Genomic DNA, 22081 nt, shown 5'->3' with positions numbered 1-22081 from the left:
ATTAAACAGTATCGTTCACAACATTACACAAATTGTTGGTGCGGGCTGCATTTGGAATACGGTGTGTAGGGTCGCCTGACCCGAAAAAGGATATTGTAGAGCTGGAAAAGGTTCAGAGAAGAGCGACGACCAAACGGTGAAACGACTTCCCTATGAAGAAAGGTTGCAATGTTTGGGTCTTTTTAGCTTAGAGAAGGAGGAGAGTAAGAGATGAGATAATAGAAGTTTATAAAATTATGCATGCCTGATTTTGCACCAACTTTGCAACATAACGCCTCTGCTTGCCAACAATATTTTATATGAAAGTGTGTCTTATAAATATTTAAATTAAATAAATGAATAAAAATAAACCGACTGATTGGCTGTATTTTGTTGAGGTCTCTTTTTTTAGGTTTCTTTATTTACTGTGATAAGAGGATGTTTTTCTATCTGAAGCATAAATAGGCTTCCTTAAATCTGTCAGTGACGTGAATGTACAGCCTACCTTGCATCTGATTTCTGTCCTACACGACGCAGCATTCTGCATAAAGTGTGCTAACAAAAAATTAAAGATTTATACAGAGGGATTTTAGACAGGTACCACAGACAAAAGTACTGCCCATAATTATAAACATACTGAAATTGAAACATAACCTAGAAACTTGTAAAACTGAACAACAGTATCATGTGTAACCTGAAACTAAACTCTTAAAAGAAGAAGTTTGAAACAAAAATTTGAAACATGGCCTACATTATCGTGGCAAAGCAATATTTTGTATGATAGATGCGGGAACACAGCCTGGTTTCATTCCAAGGCCACCCAGACTGGCAAAGCAAATTCAGAGCAGCGCAGATTCAAGTTGGTTTTCGGGGGGGGGGGGGCGGTTATACAAAGTTCACAAGATACCAGCTTAAAATCGCTAAATGGTTTCCAGTGGGGGCCGTTGGTTTCCAAATAAGACAGGAATGAATGGACCTTGGACCCCGAGAAATGAGAATTTACTTGAAAGGTATATGCTGAGACGTGCTGGTGTGCAAAGCCAAATTCCAAATCACCCTATCCAGCATACTGTGTGGGACCGTGGGACATTAATCAGTTCTTAAAACCGAAAAAACTTACTGTTCCAAGTCATAGTAATCCATGCATTTCTTTTTCTTGTTATAAGCTGCCACTCTGAAGGGTACGATTTCCAGCGTTATCAGGCCTGGCGCCATAGTCAGCACTTTGGCACCATGGGTTGGATCGTAGAGATCTTTTCCAGTCTCGGGATGAGACATGCCGGCAGGATCTCGACCCACAATGTAGAAGTTTGCTCCAGCTACCATCCTCGACCTGCAATGCCACTGAACCTAGGATGAGATCGGAAAAGCAAAGTTAGCAGAAGGGAGGATGGAACCATGGAAACCGGAGAAGCAGCCCATTGCTCGCTGTACAAGAAAGCAAAAAAACATTATCCAGCTCTCCAAAATAAGCCTCCAGGTCATGTGCTCACCCGCAGCAGAGCTACTGTGGTCACCCACTTGTTTTTTTAGGAATGGATGAACACACACACACACCATTCGGAAAGGCAATACTTGAAAGTAATTTGTACAGCAGTTCCCTAAAACAGTAGACGGTCCCTTGGCAAAGAAACTTTCCTGCCAGGAGTCAAAACTAGCACTCTTGAAGGGAGGCTACCCATTTGAGTCAATTAGCTCCCCTTTGATCAAGTGACCATAAAGGCATGCCTCTGGACAAGACAGAGACTAGTGCCAAGGAAAGCTTTCAATCGCAGTCATGCATTCAACTCTGGTTAGCTAAAGTGGGAAGGCATGGACAAGGAGGGAAACTGGATTCTTAAAAGAGCAACAAGTCGGTGGGATGGCATGTAGAAGCAGAAAGCAGAAAGCTGGTGAGCTGGTTTCAAGGTCATGAGTGAACCTATTGCCCAGAGAAATACGTTATTTTTTCTGTGTATAAGACGACCCCGTGTATAAGACGTCCCCTATTTTGGGGGGCTCCAAATTAAGAAAATGGGGGGAGATTGCCAAAAGTTAAGCTTTTTGGGGGGAGCACTGCCCAGACTTGTTGGGTTTTTTGAGGGGGGATTGCAAAGGGCAGTTGAGCTTTTTGGGGGGATGATTCCTGAAAATCTCTCACCCGCCAGACAAACGCAGGCAATCTCACGCATCGACAAAGCCACCAATCATCTGCCTGGCCGCCACCAGCACCCGCCCAATTGCTGCAGCGACAGCCAATCTACAACAGCCCTTGCCACAGTCACCAATAACCTGCCCGATTGCCAGTGACTATCTCCTGCTCATGGAAGCAACCAAGCGCCCGTTCCCACACTGCACTATCCCTGTATAAGACGACCCCCAATTTGTAACATAATTTTAAAATAAACAATCCTCGTCTTATACACGGAAAATTACGGTAATTGCTGGGTGTGTGGCCATATTGCCCTTCATGTTGTAGGAGGGTTTCCTATCCTACCAGTTAATCTGAATGCTACCGTTTTATGCCATAATATTAACCCTTATTGGAAACCAGAATAAACCTGGAAAGATACAGGCTTATATAGGTCATAGAATCATAGAGGAGTTGTAAGGGACCCTGAGGATCATCTAGTCCAACCCCCTGCAGTGCTGGAATATGCAGCTGTCCCATAGGGGGATCGAACCTGCAACCCTAAGTATGTACTTCTAATTTTTTTTAATGCTTTTTAAAACAAAAATAACAAGAGTTAGCCTGGGCATCTTTGTAGTCAAGCGACAGATTTTGTTTTTAAAAATAAGACTAATCTAACCAGTTAATCAATCCAACTTTGCAGCCCTAATCATGAGATGAATTTTGTGGGTTTGTTAGAGATCTTTTATTCATCTGTGAGTTTCTGAGGCTTTTGCACAACCACAGAGGAAAGAGAAGTAGTAAGCTGAGATCCTCCTAATTTTTTCCAGAACCTTTGCTCAAGAAAAACAACAACACTATTTTGCTTATTCCAGCCAGGAGATTTCCAATTCACATCCTTTTGACATAATAAAAATAAATTGCTAATAAAAAGTGTGTGCAACAAAAATTATTCATTTTAAGCTGGATGCTTAAGAATAGCTCCAGAACTGCAAGCTGACAAAGGTTTATACTTCTTAGCATTCACTCATCTCCCCCCACCCTTGCTTGCAAGCTCCTCTGCAGTAGTCGAAGACTGCGGAGTTTCTCATCTACCCAGAAATCACAACACAAACAAAACACAAAAGGCAAAGTTACAAAATTCAGGGCGGAAAAAGACATTTCATAGTAAGTAATGTGCTTGGATTGTGTCATTATATAGTTTAATCACTAGGTGGCACTGCAGCAGAATCAGGAGTTTTCCTGTTGCTGTTCTGTTCTTCTTGAAGAGAAATAATAAAGTTCTTGTACAGCTTCCAGGCTAGTGTGTCCTCTAAGCTTTTCCATGGTGTGCTGAATACTGCCCAAAAGATTTTTATCTGGTATCTAACATTATTTATTTTATTTATCGCTTGTGAGCCTCCTTGGGGGCTTTTTTTGGCTGAAAGGCAGCACAGAAATAAACATTAACATAGCACATCAGTGCCACTACAGATGCAGTCAAGCTCTTTCTTCTTTTGTTACGTTGCAAGTCAGACATCAGGTTTCAGAGAAAGCTTTAAACCAGGCATGTCCAAGGTCTGCTTTGCTGGCCTAATCCGGCTCGCCGGTCAATTTAATCCAGCAGTACAAGTCCTGGGGTAAAATCCTAAAAAAAAACCTCAACAACTTTGGGGTGAAATTGTAGAAAAAGCTCAACAACTTTGGGGTTAAATCCCCCAAAAAGCTCAACAGCTCTGGTCGGCCCTCACACATGTTCACTTCATCAAATCCGGCCCTCTTTGAAAAAAGTGTGGGCACCCCTGCAACCATCACACTCACAACTTTTTTCAAAACACTTTAAAATGCGACATTATAAAACGCACAGATTACTAGCAAAATAAGTTTACCACCCAAACCCTCTGCACACCAGAGTGCAAGTATGACAACCAGCAGCTAATCTGAACAATTGCCAGAGTGAACAAGTGGTAAACATTTTCACCTTGACCACAAAAAGGAGGAACATGCACTACAGATTATGCTGCAGCTGGAGGGAGGTATGTTTCAAAGACATGTGGGTTCCCCCCCCTCCCTTGTTATCCCAAACTTTTAGGAGTTTGCTCTACACCAGTATATCCTATTTAAACAATGATGCACAGCTGTGCCACTCCAGCTCTGGGTGTTTAGGACAGATTTGGAAAATTATTTGCTTTCGGTTGCTGTAAGGCAAATCAAGCAAGTAAGCAAGATTCCCATCCTACCGGTAAAAATTAATAAGGTTTATGAGCAAGGTTTTTTTCCGAAAGACTGATAGTGTTAGACATAAGCCGCTATGCACTGATCTTCCCCAATGATTTTAGCAATCAGGATTTCGTCCAACCCCATTCCTGCAAAAGTATCTGTACTTTTCAAACATATCCTTTGCTATCGTGTAGGTAATAAACCTATAGGCTGATAACACAATTTCCTAGCTTATTGGACAGCACCCCATAAAAAGCTTGTTTTTAAAGGAGTTTCAAAAAAAAATATCAGATTGAGACCAACAAAACATGTCCATTAAATCTTTACTGACTGGGAAACTATGTTCAGACAGTTGATAACCATATTGGCTTAGCAGCTGTCTGTTGTTCTGCAAGTCATTTGTGTTACAGAAACAAATCTGGTACCAATGTCTTCTAAATGACCTACAGAAAATGATTAAAGGAAGAGTTGTATTTTATTAGTTGTCTAAAACACACTATTGGCAAATGGTTTTCTGAGGTCATTGAAAAACGCGGCATAAATTAAGGAACATTTCTTATTTTATTTGCATCCATGACTGAAAACAGTGTGTACAGGTTTTGTTCAGCTCCTTGTTTCCATGTTCTCCAAACGCACATATCGAGCCCACAAGGGAAGGCATGTTCACAAGCAAAGTTTTTGGAAAACACAATAAATATGGCAAGTAGTGAAGGGATCAGGCATGTTATCTGTTTCCATTGTAGTGAACAGGATTTACACAACCCCTGTTCCAGATTGCAGCCCATAGTGTGAAGCATTGAAAATATGCATGGACAGTGCTCTTCCAACAATAAACTAGCATTTTAGGAATGTAAAATGGAGATAAGGGAAGTCTTGAAAAGGAAAGCCTGAAAGGAAGATGCCAGAGAACCAAAGGATGGAATTCTCCACACAAAAACACTTGCATTGCCCAAGTATCAGAATCCTTAAGATTATAGTTTTCTGTTTTGAGTTTTTGCAAAGCTCTCTCTGCAGTTATTTGAGGCAAACACCTTTTTTAAACATATATATACACACACAAAGGGCATGATAGCTAGCTAACATTGCAAGACCCCACAGCTTTGACGCTATGAGTTTAGCACCATTTTAGTAGAATTTCCCTGGACAGAAGTCCCAAGTAGAGTTTACTATCCTCACCTTAGTCCAGTCTTCTCCCCTAGGCCTAATAGTCCATCAAGTGAGAGACTCTTTCAAAATACAGATAGGACACAGATTAGAAAAATCATCAAAAGAAGTGGCAAGATATCTTTCACCTGAATCCTGGGATTAATGTGGTTCTACCTTCTGCATGAATTTTACTCACCACCCCAGCTAGCAAGGTAAATGGCCTAAAAGTAAATGGACTTTAAGCAATTAGGAGGGACCAGAAGTGAAACGACCTCAAAAGCTTTACAAAATGCAAAGTGGCAATAGGGTATAAAAAAGCTTAATCCCCACCAATAAGCAACTCAAATATTTCTAAATCGCAGATTGAAAGAAAGCCATCTTTATAGCACTGCACGTCATGCCTCGAAGCCATTTGCTCAGTCAAGGAGCCTGCCAAAAGCATGTTCCCTTCTCAGTTGTTTTCCTCAACTCCATGTAGATCAGACGAAAAACATTGGAATAAGAAGAGAACCCAGCTCTTTCAGCTTTGGCCACGATTCAACCTGTTAAAGAGCACTCATATGACCTTTGAAATAAAGGGAAGAGGAAGAGATGGCGCAACAAGCCCCTTTAAGTGTAAATAGGAAGTATCTGAAGGACCTCCCATTTAAGGCCTTGAAACCAAACTCTAGAAACTCCTCGCAGTGCAACCACCACGCATGAGTTTTGGAGTGTAGTGGTTGTCTCCGAAGGAGGCCGTATCGACAAACGAACATCAGGGAAATCAGTCGGGACGAACTAAGAACAAAAACACAACTTGTCATACCTCAGTTGGTCCAGCATACATCATGGGAGAAGGAAATATGGCCACCACAGTCGTTTCTGGGTTCAATATCCCTTCCTCCAGGACTGCTGCGTGTTGTTTCATTCGCCACGACAGAGGAACGTCATCGTCCTTTGTCCAGCCCCCCAGAGGATGCAAAAGGAGGACTGGGCGCCTGTAACCTCGACCCAGAAGCTGCTTATGAGTATCTTGCATTAGCAGGGCATGTCCACTGTGCACAGGGTTGCGCAACTGGAAGGCGAAGACAGCGTCTAAGGGGAGAAAGAGAGAGAGATGCCAATATGCTTGACGGTTATTAATTCAGGCAGAAGCCGTCAGCGACAAGCAGCCTGCAATGTTCTATAGGCCTCAGTTTCAGACCTTGCACAGTCTATCATTTGCAGAAAGACTTCTCTCCCAATGCAGCTGGGAGAGGAGTGGGTGGGTGACAGGAACCCTGCCAGACGACTGAAGAGAGATACGTCAACACAACTGTCCGCTTGCCTGTGCCAAGCATTTGAGAGATCAAAGAACAATGTTGCTGCCATGAACACTACTACACAGGGCTGTACTTCTATTGGGAATATTTAAAGTCTCAGCCAGTGGCTGGCTGCCTGGCATTTTCTACAATCATATGACATTTTGCCAGCGCTATTGTCACCTGCGTTTGGCGCCAAGGATCCTTCAAACGGCAGCCCAGCAGCACAGGGCTGCCGCATCTCATCACTGGTCGTGTAATGTCTCAATGCTGCGAACTGAGCGATGAGAGCTCTGACAGGGATATTTAAATAGCTCTCAATTAGATAAATGGATGAAAATAAAAGAGTAGCAAAACCAAGAATCAAAAGAGGCTTGGCCGATCAACATATTCCCTTGAATCAAGGGAATTTTTGTATGCATTATAGGCATGCCACAAAAAAACAACCCCAAATTAAATACTCATTGCTACAGGAGCAGCGAGTTCCCCCTTGCCTTAAACATGTTTTAGAAGTTATCAAAACTGGAAAGAATCATCTTTTCTCCCCCCCCCCCGCTTCTCCCTTTCATAATGGAGGGGGGGGGAGAGAGTTTTCCCACTTCAACTTTGCCACGCATGGAAATCTCTTTCCACATGACTTGCTATCGCTGGACTAGAACCTCCGTTTTCTTAACCAAAGTATAACAAGTCCTGTTTCTACTCATTGCTCATGCAGATGGGACCCCACTTCCCATCAGCCCCAGCCAGCATGGCCAGTGGTGAAGGATCATGGGAGCTGTAGTCCAAGAACATCTGTAGTACCCCATGCTGTCTACTCATAGCTCTAACTGATTGAATGAGCTGATCATTTTAAGTAATACTAACAGTGCAGTAGTAAAACTTTAGGTCCAATATATTCCAGAGAATGTTTTCTAGAACTACTCCGCATTACTAGAAATTCCTTCCCAATGCAAACACACACACAAAACTTTTTTCTATTTTTTAAAAAATACTTTATGGACTTTTTGGAAAATTAACACACAAAACCCTTAACAAAATTCTTGTGAAAATACAGCACAAGAATACAAAATCAGCAGCCTAAAGACACAGAACAACAACAAAAAGTCTGGATGTCTCAAAAAAAAAAATCAGAATTTTTTCCCTTATTTATGTAGTCAGTTGTAAATGAGTCCTTGTGTCTCGTTCATGAGCTAACCATATTTTGTTGTTCAATTTCTCCATCAGGCCAAGCTCCATTAAGCCAATTTGATTAGGACATCCCTTCCAAGTCTTTCCAAAACTGGGCCAACAGTGGATAAGCAATGAGAGATTTAAATAAGATATCTGAATTCTGACTCTGAAATATATTTAATAATGCTAACTCAGGTGAATGAATTACCAGTGATAATTATGTAACTCTAAAAGTACTGTCTTCCAAAAACCCAACACTTTAGCACAACGCCATCCCATATGCTGCCATGCCCTTTTGCCCTATTAAATAAATATCTCAGGGCCAAAATAAATTCAAAGAAAAAAGTTCACCCTTAAATATCAACCTTACCGATGGAGATTTAACTCGCCTCTCTCCCATATAAAGCCAGAATTAATTCAAGCTTGGGGTCCTACCTATTATAATTTGGTTATTTCAAAGAACATGGGTTTTTATTTTTCCCCTGTCTCTGTTTTTCAGCCACCTTCCCCCAAGCACCCTTTTGAGAGTTGTACAGAAGGCTGTTCTCGCTACCCCAGCTAAAACAGCACAGAACAATCAGCTGCCAGACTATTACTGCTTGGTCTGTTCCTTATTTCTCTAACACGAAACACAAAAATGGAAAACAAAACAAACAACCTAACAGGCTGCGGATTTCTCAACTCGGCTGTGAAGCTAGCAAAAGTATTCCCAAAACTAATTTTTCAGAAAAACTGTAATACCTTTCATCGCACTCTGAGTTCCCTGTGAGACACATGTGGTTTGTTCCTTTGCAAGAACTTTTTTTTATTGCTTTCACAAGAAAATCTAGGACAATTCAACAAAGGCAAAACAGTTGAAGTACTGAGAGAGATCATGGGATTCACCACACACTTGGATTTACCTGGCAAGTCTTTTAAAAGGTGCAGCAAAACTTGGGCACACATCACCAAAGGTGTTTGAAAAGTTGTCACCGCCACCGATCACTTTTTGGAAGGCAAGCAAACCATTTCAGAACTACTTTGACAGCAGTCCTTCGCTACTGCTTTTTTAGGACTGCAATCACAGAAACTGTGTTTTCTTCAAAACAAAAAGGGAAAATAAAGTAAAAACCCACTGGTACTGTGCTGCCCTTTGCTGAAAGAGACATTGCTAGCGAGCTTCTGGGCAGCCGGAAATGAATTTCTCTGTCTCTCGCTCTCTTTCACACCACCCCTCTTCATGTCATAACTTACCAGCATTCATGTCTTTGAACTTCTGCTTTAGTTCAGCAGGTGTGAGACGGTATTGGTCAAGGCCATCATTCCAGTAAATGCGATCAAGGACTTGGAGATCACCCCCCACAAGCCAATCCCCTTGTTCCATGACCATCTAGGAAATTGAAGGAAGGGAGTTGTTTCAACAGCATGCAACACTATTCCTGCAATTTGTCTAAGCTGTTTTTAATTCTGAATTTCAGATTTGGGGATTGGGCACTGCTATCAATGGCTAATAGATACAATAACTGAATTCTGCTCCGCTATCAGAGAAAAAGAAGAAGAGTTTGGATTTGATATCCCGCTTTATCACTACCCGAAGGAGTCTCAAAGCGGCTAACATTCTCCTTTCCCTTCCTCCCCCACAACAAACACTCTGTGAGGTGCGTGGGGCTGAGAGACTTCAGAGAAGAGTGACTAGCCCAAGGTCACCCAGCAGCTGCATGTGGAGGAGCGGAGACGCGAACCCTGTTCACCAGATTCCGAGTCTACCGCTCTTAACCACTACACCACACTGGCTCTTAGCATACCACTTAAGGCCACTTGCTGGGAACAGGAGTAGCTGGCCACTATCAGAACCAAGATGCCTTTGATTGATCCAACAAAACTATGGCGCTTTAAACAAGCACCTTGAATTGGGCCCAGAAATTGATCAGGAGCCACTGTTTAAGACTACTTAAGGTAGTGTTCGAGATGCCCTCACCTAGTTCGCAACAGAGCTGCTATATGCACTTGGCGCCATCACGCCAAGCTATACTTCACATATTTATTTTCATCCAACTTTACCCAAAATAACTCACAAATTAAAAAGAAAAATATACAAAGGAATTGGGGTGGGGTTGGGGTGGGAGAAATGCAGAGGAAGGGGATCAGTTTGACAATGCCATAACAAAAATGGTGAGTTGGAAACGGGCCTTTGTGCCCACTTGGGGCCAAACTGTTCGTGGTTTGTTTACCATATTTATTTACTTTCTTCTCCAGGGAGCCCAAGGTGGTGTACATGGTTCTCCCCCTCCTCATTTAATCCCCACAACAACCCTGTGAGGTAGGATAGGACAAGAAGCAGCAACTGGCCCAAAGTCACCAAGTGAGCTTCATGGCGGATTGGGGATTTGACCCTGCTCTCCCAGGTCCTAGTGCGATACTCTAACCACTACGTCAGACTCTCTCTGCCTTCCTTGAATACATGTTCTGCAACTCATCCTACAGTGTTGCTCCTCTGGCCAATGGAAGAGGCCAGATTGTGTTTCCCAACCTAGGGCAACTAGTGGTTGGGGCAGAGCTTTCATTCTGTTGGGGGGGGAGACAAACTCAGTTCCCCACCTGCCCCATAGATGGAGCGAGGCAGTTCTCTCCCCACCCCCACCGTCATGATGTTTTTTTCCAACCCAGCCCTACAAAATCCACTTTTGCCCAAGCATGCCCGCAGCAAAACTGTTTAAGAATTTGAAATATGACCTGAATTAGGGCCATTTAACAATTAACATAGCATTTAAAAAAAAAATCATTAACTTGAAGACTGGGCTCTAAATATTCTGATCCGGCTGAGCCAACCCCTGAAGCAGAGCAGCCAGCTGTTTTCCTGTCATCGCAGCTAAGTAATTCATTTTGGTGTGCTTCCTCTATGTCTCTTGCACACAAGGCTACATTTATAAACCACAGGAGAGGACAAAATTCTCTCTGATCTTCCCTGGCAGACTACGGGGCTCATCCTAAATCTGTTTCTGTCACATATCTATCTATATATGCACACACAATCATCCAAGACAGGCTCCCACGCTCTGAATGGCCACAGAATGTGTCCACAAGCAGTCGGATGTACCAAACGGGAGAGAGAATTTGCTAGGAAAGATTGGAATCTGGGCCATGACTTGCATATAGATTATTCCTCGCACTTCTGTATGGAACTTCATTAAGGGCTTCAGGTTAGCAAGCCTTGCAGAAGGCTACCTTGATGTAAGGGTGGTCCTTGCACGTTGTCCCCCATTGCCGGGCACAGCGTTCCTCTTTCCGGTGCTCGAAGAACTCTGGATTGCGGAGAATAGCCACACGGCGACCGTCATACAGCAGAGCAAAAGCTGTGCAGCCATCCAGTCTCTCCTTGTCTTCCGTTGTGGCTGTCAACACTATAGGCACTGACAGGTTAATGATTCCCCCTGTAGGGTGAAAAAAGAAGAAGTAACGCAATGGTAGTTGTCATCTAAACGGAAAAGACATCCAGGTGTCCTGGCGAAACAGTAGTGCTTAAAAGCGTACTGTTCTGAGAGCCTGCCCTTTCCTAATGCATAGCAGGGCTACCTAGCCTTGGGTTCACTTGAGGTATAGGCCTGCCTCAGAAATCCTTTGCAGAATTTGTTAACTTCTCCATACTGGTATCTAGGTAAAGGCACCAAGGAACAAGTCTATTGTGGGTACAAGTGGAAGATCCCTTGCCCTGAGCTGAAAGATGGAATCAAGTTGCATAAGACTCTCTCATTCTAATATTCATTCTCACTGCAAAGCAAATAGCAATTGCACTCTCCAAACACATGTGGCATTGGGGCTGCCATTGCAATGGTTCCTGGTTCTCTGGAAGAGTTGCAATGCCATCAATTCACAGATACACCCAGGAAACGTGCCTTGTGGAAAAACCTGCCAACTCAACAGTAAAAACTTAGCAAAGTCCCAGGTTTTCCATAATTGAGTAGGGCACACACGACTGTTCTTAATACTGTCCCTGCCATATTGGCTTGAAATTGCCTTATTGTCATGCAGTTGAAGCAAATAACTAATGCCTGGGGCAAAGAGACACATCTTTTCTTCTGGTGATTCACAAGACTGGAAGCTAAGAGATACCCAACTGCCACAGAAAAGTTGCAAGCACCCACTGAAGCATTTGAGAAAGGAAGTTCACATTTTGGCAGGGGTAGGTCTAAACACAGACACACTTACTTTACTTATGCAATCCATTCTCCAGTATTACTTCTACTAAGGTGGTTAAGGTAAAGGTAAAGGGACCCCTGACCATTAGGTCCAGGTCATGGCCAACTCTGGGGTTGCGGCACTCATCTCGCTTTATTGGCCGAGGGAGCCAGCGTACAGCTTCTGGGTCATGTGGTCAGCATGACTAAGCCGCTTCTGGGGAACCAGAGCTGCGCACGGAAATGCTGTTTACCTTCCCGCTGGAGCGGTACCTATTTATCTACTTGCACTTTGACGTGCTTTCAAACTGCTAGGTTGGCAGGAGCAGGGACCGAGCAATGGGAGCTCACCAACGCACATAAAAATGAGTAGGAATAATACAATAATCTCTCAAATGTCAAAAGTACTATGGTAAAGTACATATATAACCATTCAACCACTTCGATCCGCAGAACTGGCACAGCCACATAGCATTTGTTCTGGAGTCGTAATAAATCAATCTTTCATTGTGGCAGTTCCTACACTTTGGAAAACACTGCCCTCCGGCATCAGGCAGGCCCCTTCACTTAGAACCGTGTTTCCCAAGTTTGGGTCTCCAGCTGTTTTTGAACTACAGTTCCCATCATCCCTGACCATTGGTCTTGCTAGATGGGGATTATGGGAGTTGTAGTCCAAAAAGAGCTGGAGACCCAAGCTTAGGAAACACTGACTTAGAAGGCAATTAACAAATCAATGTTAATAACAAGAACAGCACTCCAAAATATGAGCCTACTGTAACACTGACAAAACTTATGCTCAAGCTGAAAAAGCCTATGCACATATTAATAGGGAGTTCCTACAAAATTAATCTGGAACATGGCATTTTTGTCTATGTCTTGCGAATTTGACACCCAACGGCCTGCTGCAATGCATGGCGATCCTACAACAAATCATGGTTTGTTTTAAATATCCATTTCCTTACAAAGAAACGTTCTGCATTTATCACTTCAAGCTTCAACGATTGCCAGTTGATTTTATGCTTGCGGGAAGCTATTACCTGGAATTCTTAGAACTACATTTGTTTCCAATAAAGAAACAAATTTTAGTATACAAGGTTATAATATTTGTAGAGTAAATGTTTTGCAGATGGCTATCCATGCATTTGACATATTAGCTCTTCTCTTACATGTTTCTCACTCCTTTATGAAACTCACTATGACCCCTGGACTCCTGGCAGGTTCCTTCTTTTTTTCAGCAATGACATCTAGATGATTTTTTTTGGTCCCTACTAGTCCACAAAATAAATCAATAAATATGTTTGTGTGTATAAATATATTTAAGCATGTGCATATATATTATATGTGACAGGGAGTTGTGTGTGTTGAGTGAGTGTGTGTGCGCGCATCTTACATGAATTTCACGGATGTGGTTTCAACCATACATGATGTCCTGGTCTGGCTGGATGCAGAGGAGAGGTGGGAGGCACCAGTTGGGGAACCCCCTAAGGAACCACCTAGGGGAACAAGGCTCAGAACCAGGGGATTGGTGGTGGGACAATGATGTAAGGTCAGAGAAAGAAGAGGGAGCAAACTGGCGGGGAGGAGATGTCAGAAGCTGAAGGGGCAACAGTGTTTAGTGAGCAGGAAGAGACTGTGGCAGAAGGCAGAGCAGACTGAGAGGCAAGAGAGGAGGGGGACCAGTAAACAGATGAGACAGGCTGCTCAAGAATCCAGGGAGTCTCCCCCTTCTTTTGCAACCAGCTGCCCTGCTTCCTGGTGCCCCATAACACAGAGAGAAATGAAAAGGGCAGGGGAAAGATCAGTCAAGTGCAGGCACAGTCTCCGATTGCTTGGGGAAAACCCTGGAGAGGAGGGTTTGTTTTTTTTACCAGTGGCCACATTTGCAAAAACATGGCTTTGCACTGCATGGACAAGCCTCAAGGAGCCTGGGCAAAACTTTCCCCTTTTCCTCACACCCAGCCAAGAGTCTTTCGAAGAATCTCAGCTTAGCATCACATTCAAACCAATGACTCTGGTTTAAAAACAAACAATGGGTAGTTTTAATAGGCTAGCTTCATGACTCATGGTTTGAAGTGGCTTATGAAGCTGACTTTGAATTTTTTACTGGACCTATGACAAACTATGCTTTTAAAAGACTAAACGAGATGATTATCCAAAGCCCGCCCACATGACCAACATAAACTGATGCTGCTGTAGGTAAATTTCAAGGTGTCTTACCATCAAGCAGGCAGTCAAAATGAAGGCACTGCAGGTATTCTCTCTCTCTCATAAAGCCATTCAGCGGTGTTGCCCAGCCCTCCGCCAGGACTTGTACCCACTGCATATCCAGCTAAAACAGGAAAGTTGATAGTATTAGACCAAAGATCCCCCATCACTGCTCAGAGTGATAAACAGAGACACGTAGCCATTAACAAACAAGGGATCAATGAAGTTGCATGAATGCCACAGGGGTCAACAGTCAAATTCGGGACTGCAGAAAGAGAAGCTAACCAATTAAAACAGAGGCATAAATCTGTAAACTGAAGTGGAAAAAGGGAAATGCATAGCATACTGAAGACTTCAGAAACGTGATTATATTAAACTACCGGCTACTCAGATGCAATACAGATGCTGTAGAAAAAAAATTACTGGAGACAGTGGCAGACTAGTTAGAAAGGGAAAATAGGCCAGTTCAATGATATCAACAAGATACTTCCTAAAGTAAGGCAAGTTGTCCCAAAGCACTGACACATTGGGCAGGGGCAGGGGGGGGGGATAGACTTATGGCTGAAAGGCAGAACAATCAGAATTGTAGTTTGAAATTGAATCATGGAAACAGAACCCAATTCCTGCTACAGTGGTACCTCTGATTGCGTACTTAGTTCATTCCGGAGGTCCGTTCTTAACCTGAAACTGTTCTTAACCTGAAGCACCACTTTAGCTAATGGGGCCTCCTGCTGCCGCCGCGCCGCCAGAGCACGATTTCTGTTCTCATCCTGAAGCAAAGTTCTTAACCCGAGGTACTATTTCTGGGTTAGCGGAGTCTGTAACCTGACGCGTATGGAACCTGAGGTACCACTGTATCTCAAGCTTGCAAATCGCTACTCAGCCAATCACGAGGGGTGAGCAAAACGGTTTTAGCAGACTGGGAGATCAATATGCCACAAATAACACAGGTTCTATCTGGACAAGTAAAAATACTTTTGTGGGCTTTGCAAACCTATATTACCTTATTTATTTCCAGGGCAGGTAAAGACTCTGCATCTGTTTTGGCCAATTTAAGTTTGTTTTCAGGCACATACAGCTCCTTAACCTCGTAAGAGGCATCCACTGGTACAATGTCCTGAAAGAAAAAGGCGAAAGTTGTTAAAATTTCGTATTATTATTTTATATGCTACATATCAAATGGTGGTGCTGCAGGTCAGCAGCCTGCTGCCTTTTAAAACTAGCTGTAACCAGTATTAATGCCAGTGCTTTTGCCATTCAATTTATCTGCAGAAACATTTTTATCTTCTTAAATCTCACATCGCTGAAAAATCCAGCAGTGGCTCTAAAACATTCTGGTGTGAACTGAGAGTTAAGTCCCTTTGAATTCAGCAAGACTTACTTCTGAGTAGATTTGGTTTAGATTGCATTGTCATTTTATTATTATTATTGAATTTATATACCGCCCTATAGCCGGAGGTCTCATTGTCTTCCCTTATAGCCAAAAAAGGCTGAACTGACCTCTCAACCAAAGAAAGACTCGACCCTACTTTCTCCACAATAATGTAAATAATCTGATGAAAAAAGAAGCGGGAGGCCTAGTTAAATGGAAACAAGTTATATACAGACAAAAAAGAAGATGTCTTAGAATTGGGAGCCTAGGTAGGAAACCAGTTGCCCATCCCTACAATGAAAGTGGCCATTCAAGCAGACCTATTAATGCTTAATCCAAGCCCCAGGTGGTGGTTAAGAGTGTTGAGATTAAGACCTGGGAGACTGGTGTCCAAATGTTCACGTGCAGTGTTTTTTTTCTAGAAAAAGAGGTTCTGGAACTCACCATGGGCACCTCCCTTGTTCTCTTACAATGGCAATGGCGCCCACCTGAGTGGTGGGGGGAAAGCCCTTCTCATTTGGCCACGAAGCTCATGGAGCGACTCTGGGCCAATCACAGTCTCTCATCATAACTTACCTCAAAGGGCTGTTGGGAGTATAAAATGAAGAGGGGGAGAACTAGGCGCACCCTACCTTGAATGAATGGTAGAAAAAGAAGCAGCTGTCCAGTTATATCTGCTCCCCCAGCGTTATCAACCTGCACTAGCAACCCCACTGACAAAACTGATGGAACAATGTACACTAGGATAGAAAAAAATAATAGGTGACTCATACGTCCTTTGTTAGGGATGCGGGTGGCGCTGTGGGTTAAACCACAGAGCCTTGGGCTTGCCCATCAGAAGGTCAGAGGTTTGAATCCCCTCGATGGGGTGAGCTCCCATTGTTGGGTCCCTGCTCCTGCCAACCTAGCAGTCCGAAAGCATGTCAAAGTGCAAGTAGAGCAATAGGTACCACTCCGGCGGGAAGGTAAACAGCGTTTCCGTGCGCTGCTCTGGTTCGCCAGAAGCGGCTTAGTCATGCTAGCCACATGACCCGGAAGCCGTACGCCGGCTCCCTTGGCCAATAAAGCGAGATGAGCGCCGCAACCCCAGAGTCATTCGCGACTAGACCTAACGGTCAGGGGTCCCTTTACCTTACTTCCTGTGTTGCTGCTTACTCTGCACAGGGAGACATTCGTTCTCCTAACTGATGGACAGAACCATACACCTATACATCTTCCCCTTTGTACCTCCTCCTCCAACTTCATGAGAGACAACAAAGCAGCAACAAAGGAACTAAGAATTATTTGTCGTCCCTCCACTTTCTAATCTAAACCTTATACAGTGATAAATTTGTCCTCCCCTTTCTTACTGTGTGATGGCCCAAACTCATCACAGCTAAGACTTAAAAGCATGGCATAAGACAATACAAAAGTGGTGCCTGGTTTTTGGAACATTTTGAATTAAAAAACCAAAAACAGCGCAGTTCAGCATTTGCCAGACAGCACAGAGGAGGACACAGACAACCAAAACAACATTCGAGTGGGAAAAGAACGTGACAGAGTCACCACAAAGTTAAATTTCTCGCCAATGACGTGTTCAAATGCTATAAGTAACTTAAAACATGTTAAAATATTGGTGCTTGAGCAGCCTCTTTGTCCCACCCTCCCCCTACCCAAAAGTTCTGTGCGCTTAAAAAAAAGGAAAGTCTATCATGCTTCGATTCTGAATCTGGAAAAATATACTGCAGGGTGTCTTAAAATAAGGCAGCCATGCAAAAGACTTAACACAAACCGAAGTCTGCTCCTAAATTCTTCCATTCCTCACAAGGCTGGAACATCTACACCAATATGCTTGGAATCTGTCAAAAGGTTCAGTAACTAGATGCACAGGGGATTCTTCTATCCAAACCTAATTAGCAGAGTTTGAGAAAACAGCTCGATGAGAACCTCATTCAGAAATTTGTATGTTAATTCCTTCCCGAAGGAAACAGCAATTGCTGTAGAAGGAAGATGATGGGCTGTATATAGACACTGACTGATTATCCAAAGAGCATCTACCAAAATATTTTAGAAACTAACAAAATGAAAGCAAACACCCTGCCACTCAGATTTCAGTTCATAGCATCTGGGCAGCTTTAACATACCGTATTTTTCGCACGATTGGACGCACCGGACCATAGGGCGCACCTAGTTTTTTGGGGGGGAAATAAAGGAAAAAAAATTTCCCTTTATTTCCCCCCCAAAAGCAGGTCAGGGAAACCGAACCAGGTCGAGGAACAGCGGGATAGTGGCGCTGCGCCTCCCTGCTGTCCCCCGAGCTTGTCGGGCTGGCTGATGTCTGCCCGGCGCGAGGGGCGCTCTGCTTCAGGGCGCCCCGCCCGCCGGGCGGCAGGCTGCTATCCGCAGCTTGGGGAGCCTTGCGGGGAACTCCTGCAGGGCTCCCCACCCTGCGGATGTCTGCCCGGCGCAAGGGGCGCTCTGATTCAGGGCGCCCCGCCCGCCGGGCGGCAGGCTGCTATCCGCAGCTTGGGGAGCCTTGCGGGGAACTCCTGCAGGGCTCCCCACCCTGCGGATGTCTGCCCGGCGCGAGGGGCGCTCTGATTCAGGGCGCCCCACCCGCCGGGCGGCAGGCTGCCATCCGCAGCTTGGAGAGCCTTGCGGGGAACTCCTGCAGGGCTCCCCACCCTGCGGATGTCTGCCCGGCGCAAGGGGCGCTCTGATTCAGGGCGCCCCACCCGCCGGGCGGCAGGCTGCCATCCGCAGCTTGGAGAGCCTTGCGGGGAACTCCTGCAGGGCTCCCCACCCTGCGGATGTCTGCCTGGCACGAGGGGCGCTCTGATTCAGGGCACCCCGCCCGCCGGGCGGCAGGCTGCCATCCGCAGCTTGGGGAGCCTTGCGGGTAACTCCTGCAGGGCTCCCCACCCTGCGGATGTCTGCCCGGCGCGAGGGGCGCTCTGATTCAGGGCGCCCCACCCGCCGGGCGGCAGGCTGCCATCCGCAGCTTGGAGAGCCTTGCGGGGAACTCCTGCAGGGCTCCCCACCCTGCGGATGTCTGCCCGGCGCGAGGGGCGCTCTGATTCAGGGCGCCCCACCCGCCGGGCGGCAGGCTACTATCCGCAGCTTGGGGAGCCTTGCGGGGAACTCCTGCAGGGCTCCCCACCCTGCGGATGTGTTCCCGAAGCGCCGGGCGCTCTGCTTTCAGGGCGCCCGACGCTCCGGGAAGCAGGCTGCTATCCGCAGCCTAGACATCCCTGCGGGATCTCCCGCAGGGTTGCCTAGGCTGCGGATGTGTTCCCGAAGCGCCGGGCGCTCTGCTTTCAGGGCGCCCGACGCTCCGGGAAGCAGGCTGCTATCCACAGCCTAGACATCCCTGCGGGATCTCCCGCAGGGTTGCCTAGGCAGCGGATGTGTTCCCGAAGCGCCGGGCGCTCTGCTTTCAGGGCGCCCGACGCTCCGGGAAGCAGGCTGCTATCCGCAGCCTAGACATCCCTGCGGGATCTCCCGCAGGGTTGCCTAGGCTGCGGATGTGTTCCCGAAGCGCCGGGCGCTCTGCTTTCAGGGCGCCCGACGCTCCGGGAAGCAGGCTGCTATCCGCAGCCTAGACATCCCTGCGGGATCTCCCGCAGGGTTGCCTAGGCTGCGGATGTGTTCCCGAAGCGCCGGGCGCTCTGCTTTCAGGGCGCCCGACGCTCCGGGAAGCAGGCTGCTATCCGCAGCCTAGACATCCCTGCGGGATCTCCCGCAGGGTTGCCTACGCTGCGGATGTGTTCCCGAAGCGCCGGGCGCTCTGCTTTCAGGGCGCCCGACGCTCCGGGAAGCAGGCTGCTATCCGCAGCCTAGACACGGCTAGCGGAGCGCTAATCCCGGAGCTTGGGGCTGCGGAGCTCAGCGCGCCCCAAGCTTCTGGGTGCCGGCAAGGTCTAGACGCTAGCGGAGACCTTGCCGGCACCCAGAAGCTTGGGGCGCGCTGAGCTCCGCACGCCCCAAGCTTCGGGATTAATGCAGCGCTCCGCTAGCCGTGGGAGAGCTGGGTCTCCCACGGCTAGCGGATAGCTTCCTGAAGCCTGGAGAGCGAGAGGGGTCGGTGCGCACCGACCCCTCTCACTTTCCAGGCTTCAGCGAAAGCCTGCATTCGCTCCATAGGACGCACACACATTTTCCCTTGCTTTTTAGGAGGGAAAAAGTACGTCCTATGGTGCGAAAAATACGGTACATAATACTGCACAGAAAGGAATCTACTGTCAGACCCAAAGGTAAGCAGTGTTGCTGACTTTACAATGGTAGTGGTATGTTCCACTAGTTTTTATTTTATAAATAACTGTTGAGAATAATGGCTGCAAAAGATTGAGGAAGAAAGCAGTGACTGAGGCCAGTTTCAATGTCTCTAAAGGGCTCTAAAATGGTGTGTTGTCCATTTGGGGGGACAAATGCTTGTTTCATGGGCCCTTACTCCCAAGAACCCAAGTTTTAATATTTTTTCAGTGACCCTGGTGTAGCCCTTTGGCAAGCAACAAGCCTTCCTGCAGGATGTAAGCATGGATTGCTCCAATCAGCTGGATAGCAATCCCTGACCTAGGATGTCTAACATGCCTCACTTCAGAGGGGCCAAGCTGGCAAGCTTCTCCTTGCCCTATCCTTTCCCACAGAAGAGGCCAGCAGGGTGGCCTTGGCTACTATTGGCTACTATTCCTTGGCTACTATTTGGCAGAGGGACCCTACACAACTCTGTCCAAAAGTGGCGAAACCATCCACCTTTCCAACAAGAAGGTCCAGGAGGAAGCTGGCTCAGATGAAGCACATACTGTTTTTGGCTGGGCTGTTGACACCACCACCACCACAATCTAGATCTCTGTAATTAACACCATAGGGTGGCGTCCTACGGATCTGCACCAAAATACTAAAGAAAAAATATGAACCTACAGGCCAACAGTGGAGGTTTATGGGGCTTGCTCTCGGGTTAAGTGTGTAAAGGTTTGCATCCACAGAAATGCAGGATTATGCCTCACACTGAGTCAGACCATTCAACCGAGCTCAGAATTGTCTACTACGACAGGCTGCGTCTCTCCAGCATTTCAGACAGGATTCTCTCCCAGCAAAACCTGGAGTTCAGGGAGATAGATAGTGTGTGTCTTTGCTTCTCAAGTTGTACTGTGTTATTTTATGCACTGTAACTTGTTATTTTTATTTATTATAGTTTAGAAAATATTTATTGCAATTAAGAGTGAATTTTTGTTTATTTGCTGATATTTAATTTTATTGTGTACTATTATATTCCAATGGATTATTGAATATTACTTTATTTGATATAAGTTGTTCATTTTAAAGTTATGTTTTTATTATGAAATTTCTGTATCGGATCAGATTGTTGTATGTTGTGCGATCTTTGCTGTTTCTATAGTAATATAGAAAGGTGGATTAGAAATTAAAAGATGAATGAAATGAGATGAGATGACAGGTCTTGAAACTTAGACCTTTTGCATCCAAATCAGATGCTGTATCCTGCCCCAAAGAATTATGGAAGCAGGGGCTATTTAGGAGTAGTCTTTGCAAAAAAATAATTTTAAAAAAAGGGCTAGGATAAGCTATAATGATGAGGATCAGATTGGACACTTAAAACTGGTTCTGAACCCCCATTGTAACCGCAAAAACAAGATGGATATGAATCGCAGTTAACATAAGCCCCAGTCACAGCCATATCGGTGTCATTAAAAGAACTTTGGAGCACGCAGATCCAAGCACAGCTGAGATTCATACATTAGCGATTTACACATTTACTCTTCAGCGGGTGGCGCTGTGGGTAAAAGCCTCAGCGCCTAGGGCTTGCCGATCGAAAGGTCGGCGGTTCGAATCCCCACGGCGGGGTGCGCTCCCGTTGCTCGGTCCCAGCGCCTGCCAACCTAGCAGTTCGAAAGCACCCCCAGGTGCAAGTAGATAAATAGGGACCGCTTACTGGCGGGAAGGTAAACGGCGTTTCCGTGTGCTGTGCTGGCTCGCCAGATGCAGCTTTGTCACGCTGGCCACGTGACCCGGAAGTGTCTCCGGACAGCGCTGGCCCCTGGCCTCTTAAGTGAGATGGGCGCACAACCCCAGAGTCTGTCAAGACTGGCCCGTACGGGCAGGGGTACCTTTACCTTTACCTTCAGTGCTTGCAGAGATGCAGGTATCTCTTGCTTTTAGTGTGTCTACAAAAGATGACCGTGAACTCCGGAGAACAAATATTCCTCAGGTTTTACAGACAAGGAACCCGTTAACAACAAAGTTGAATCATTTTATTGCTAGACTCTATGTCTATTTTGAAATTAATACTACTTTCTTTACTTCATAACGCCTAATGGCCGAAGTCTATTAGTAAGCGGCCTTAAAGATATTGTCTGCTATTTTGCAGAAATACGTAGTCATCAGCAAAAGTTTTAGAAACAAAGCATTTTAACGAAGTTGTGTTTGTTTTTTAACGTAATAAAAGGACTCCATTTGCACAGTCTTTTTT

The 22081-nt window shown here is 45.5% G+C and overlaps 1 protein-coding gene across 3 annotated transcripts in view; it reads right to left on the bottom strand.

The window, feature by feature from the left end:
* The window catches only part of PAPSS1 (3'-phosphoadenosine 5'-phosphosulfate synthase 1), a 52050-nt gene that overhangs the window by 7171 nt on the left and 22798 nt on the right, over nucleotides 1-22081 (bottom strand). For 2 of the 3 annotated variants that reach the window (XM_053403867.1, XM_053403869.1), the window contains 6 exons: nucleotides 15247-15360; nucleotides 14256-14367; nucleotides 11089-11294; nucleotides 9118-9253; nucleotides 6240-6508; nucleotides 1100-1329 (listed from right to left, as the gene is read on the bottom strand). In XM_053403867.1, coding sequence (XP_053259842.1) covers nucleotides 1100-1329; nucleotides 6240-6508; nucleotides 9118-9253; nucleotides 11089-11294; nucleotides 14256-14367; nucleotides 15247-15360 — 1067 coding nt within the window. Of the gene's footprint in view, nucleotides 1-484; nucleotides 535-1099; nucleotides 1330-6239; nucleotides 6509-9117; nucleotides 9254-11088; nucleotides 11295-14255; nucleotides 14368-15246; nucleotides 15361-22081 lie in introns of all 3 variants that reach the window. The other variant, XM_053403868.1, reaches the window with a different exon arrangement.

The sequence above is a fragment of the Podarcis raffonei genome, chromosome 9 (genome assembly GCF_027172205.1).
Source record: "Podarcis raffonei isolate rPodRaf1 chromosome 9, rPodRaf1.pri, whole genome shotgun sequence".
Lineage (NCBI taxonomy): Eukaryota > Metazoa > Chordata > Lepidosauria > Squamata > Lacertidae > Podarcis > Podarcis raffonei.
The sequence above is the reverse complement of the archived record's forward strand: the minus strand, read 5'-3'. Positions and strand labels throughout refer to the sequence as shown.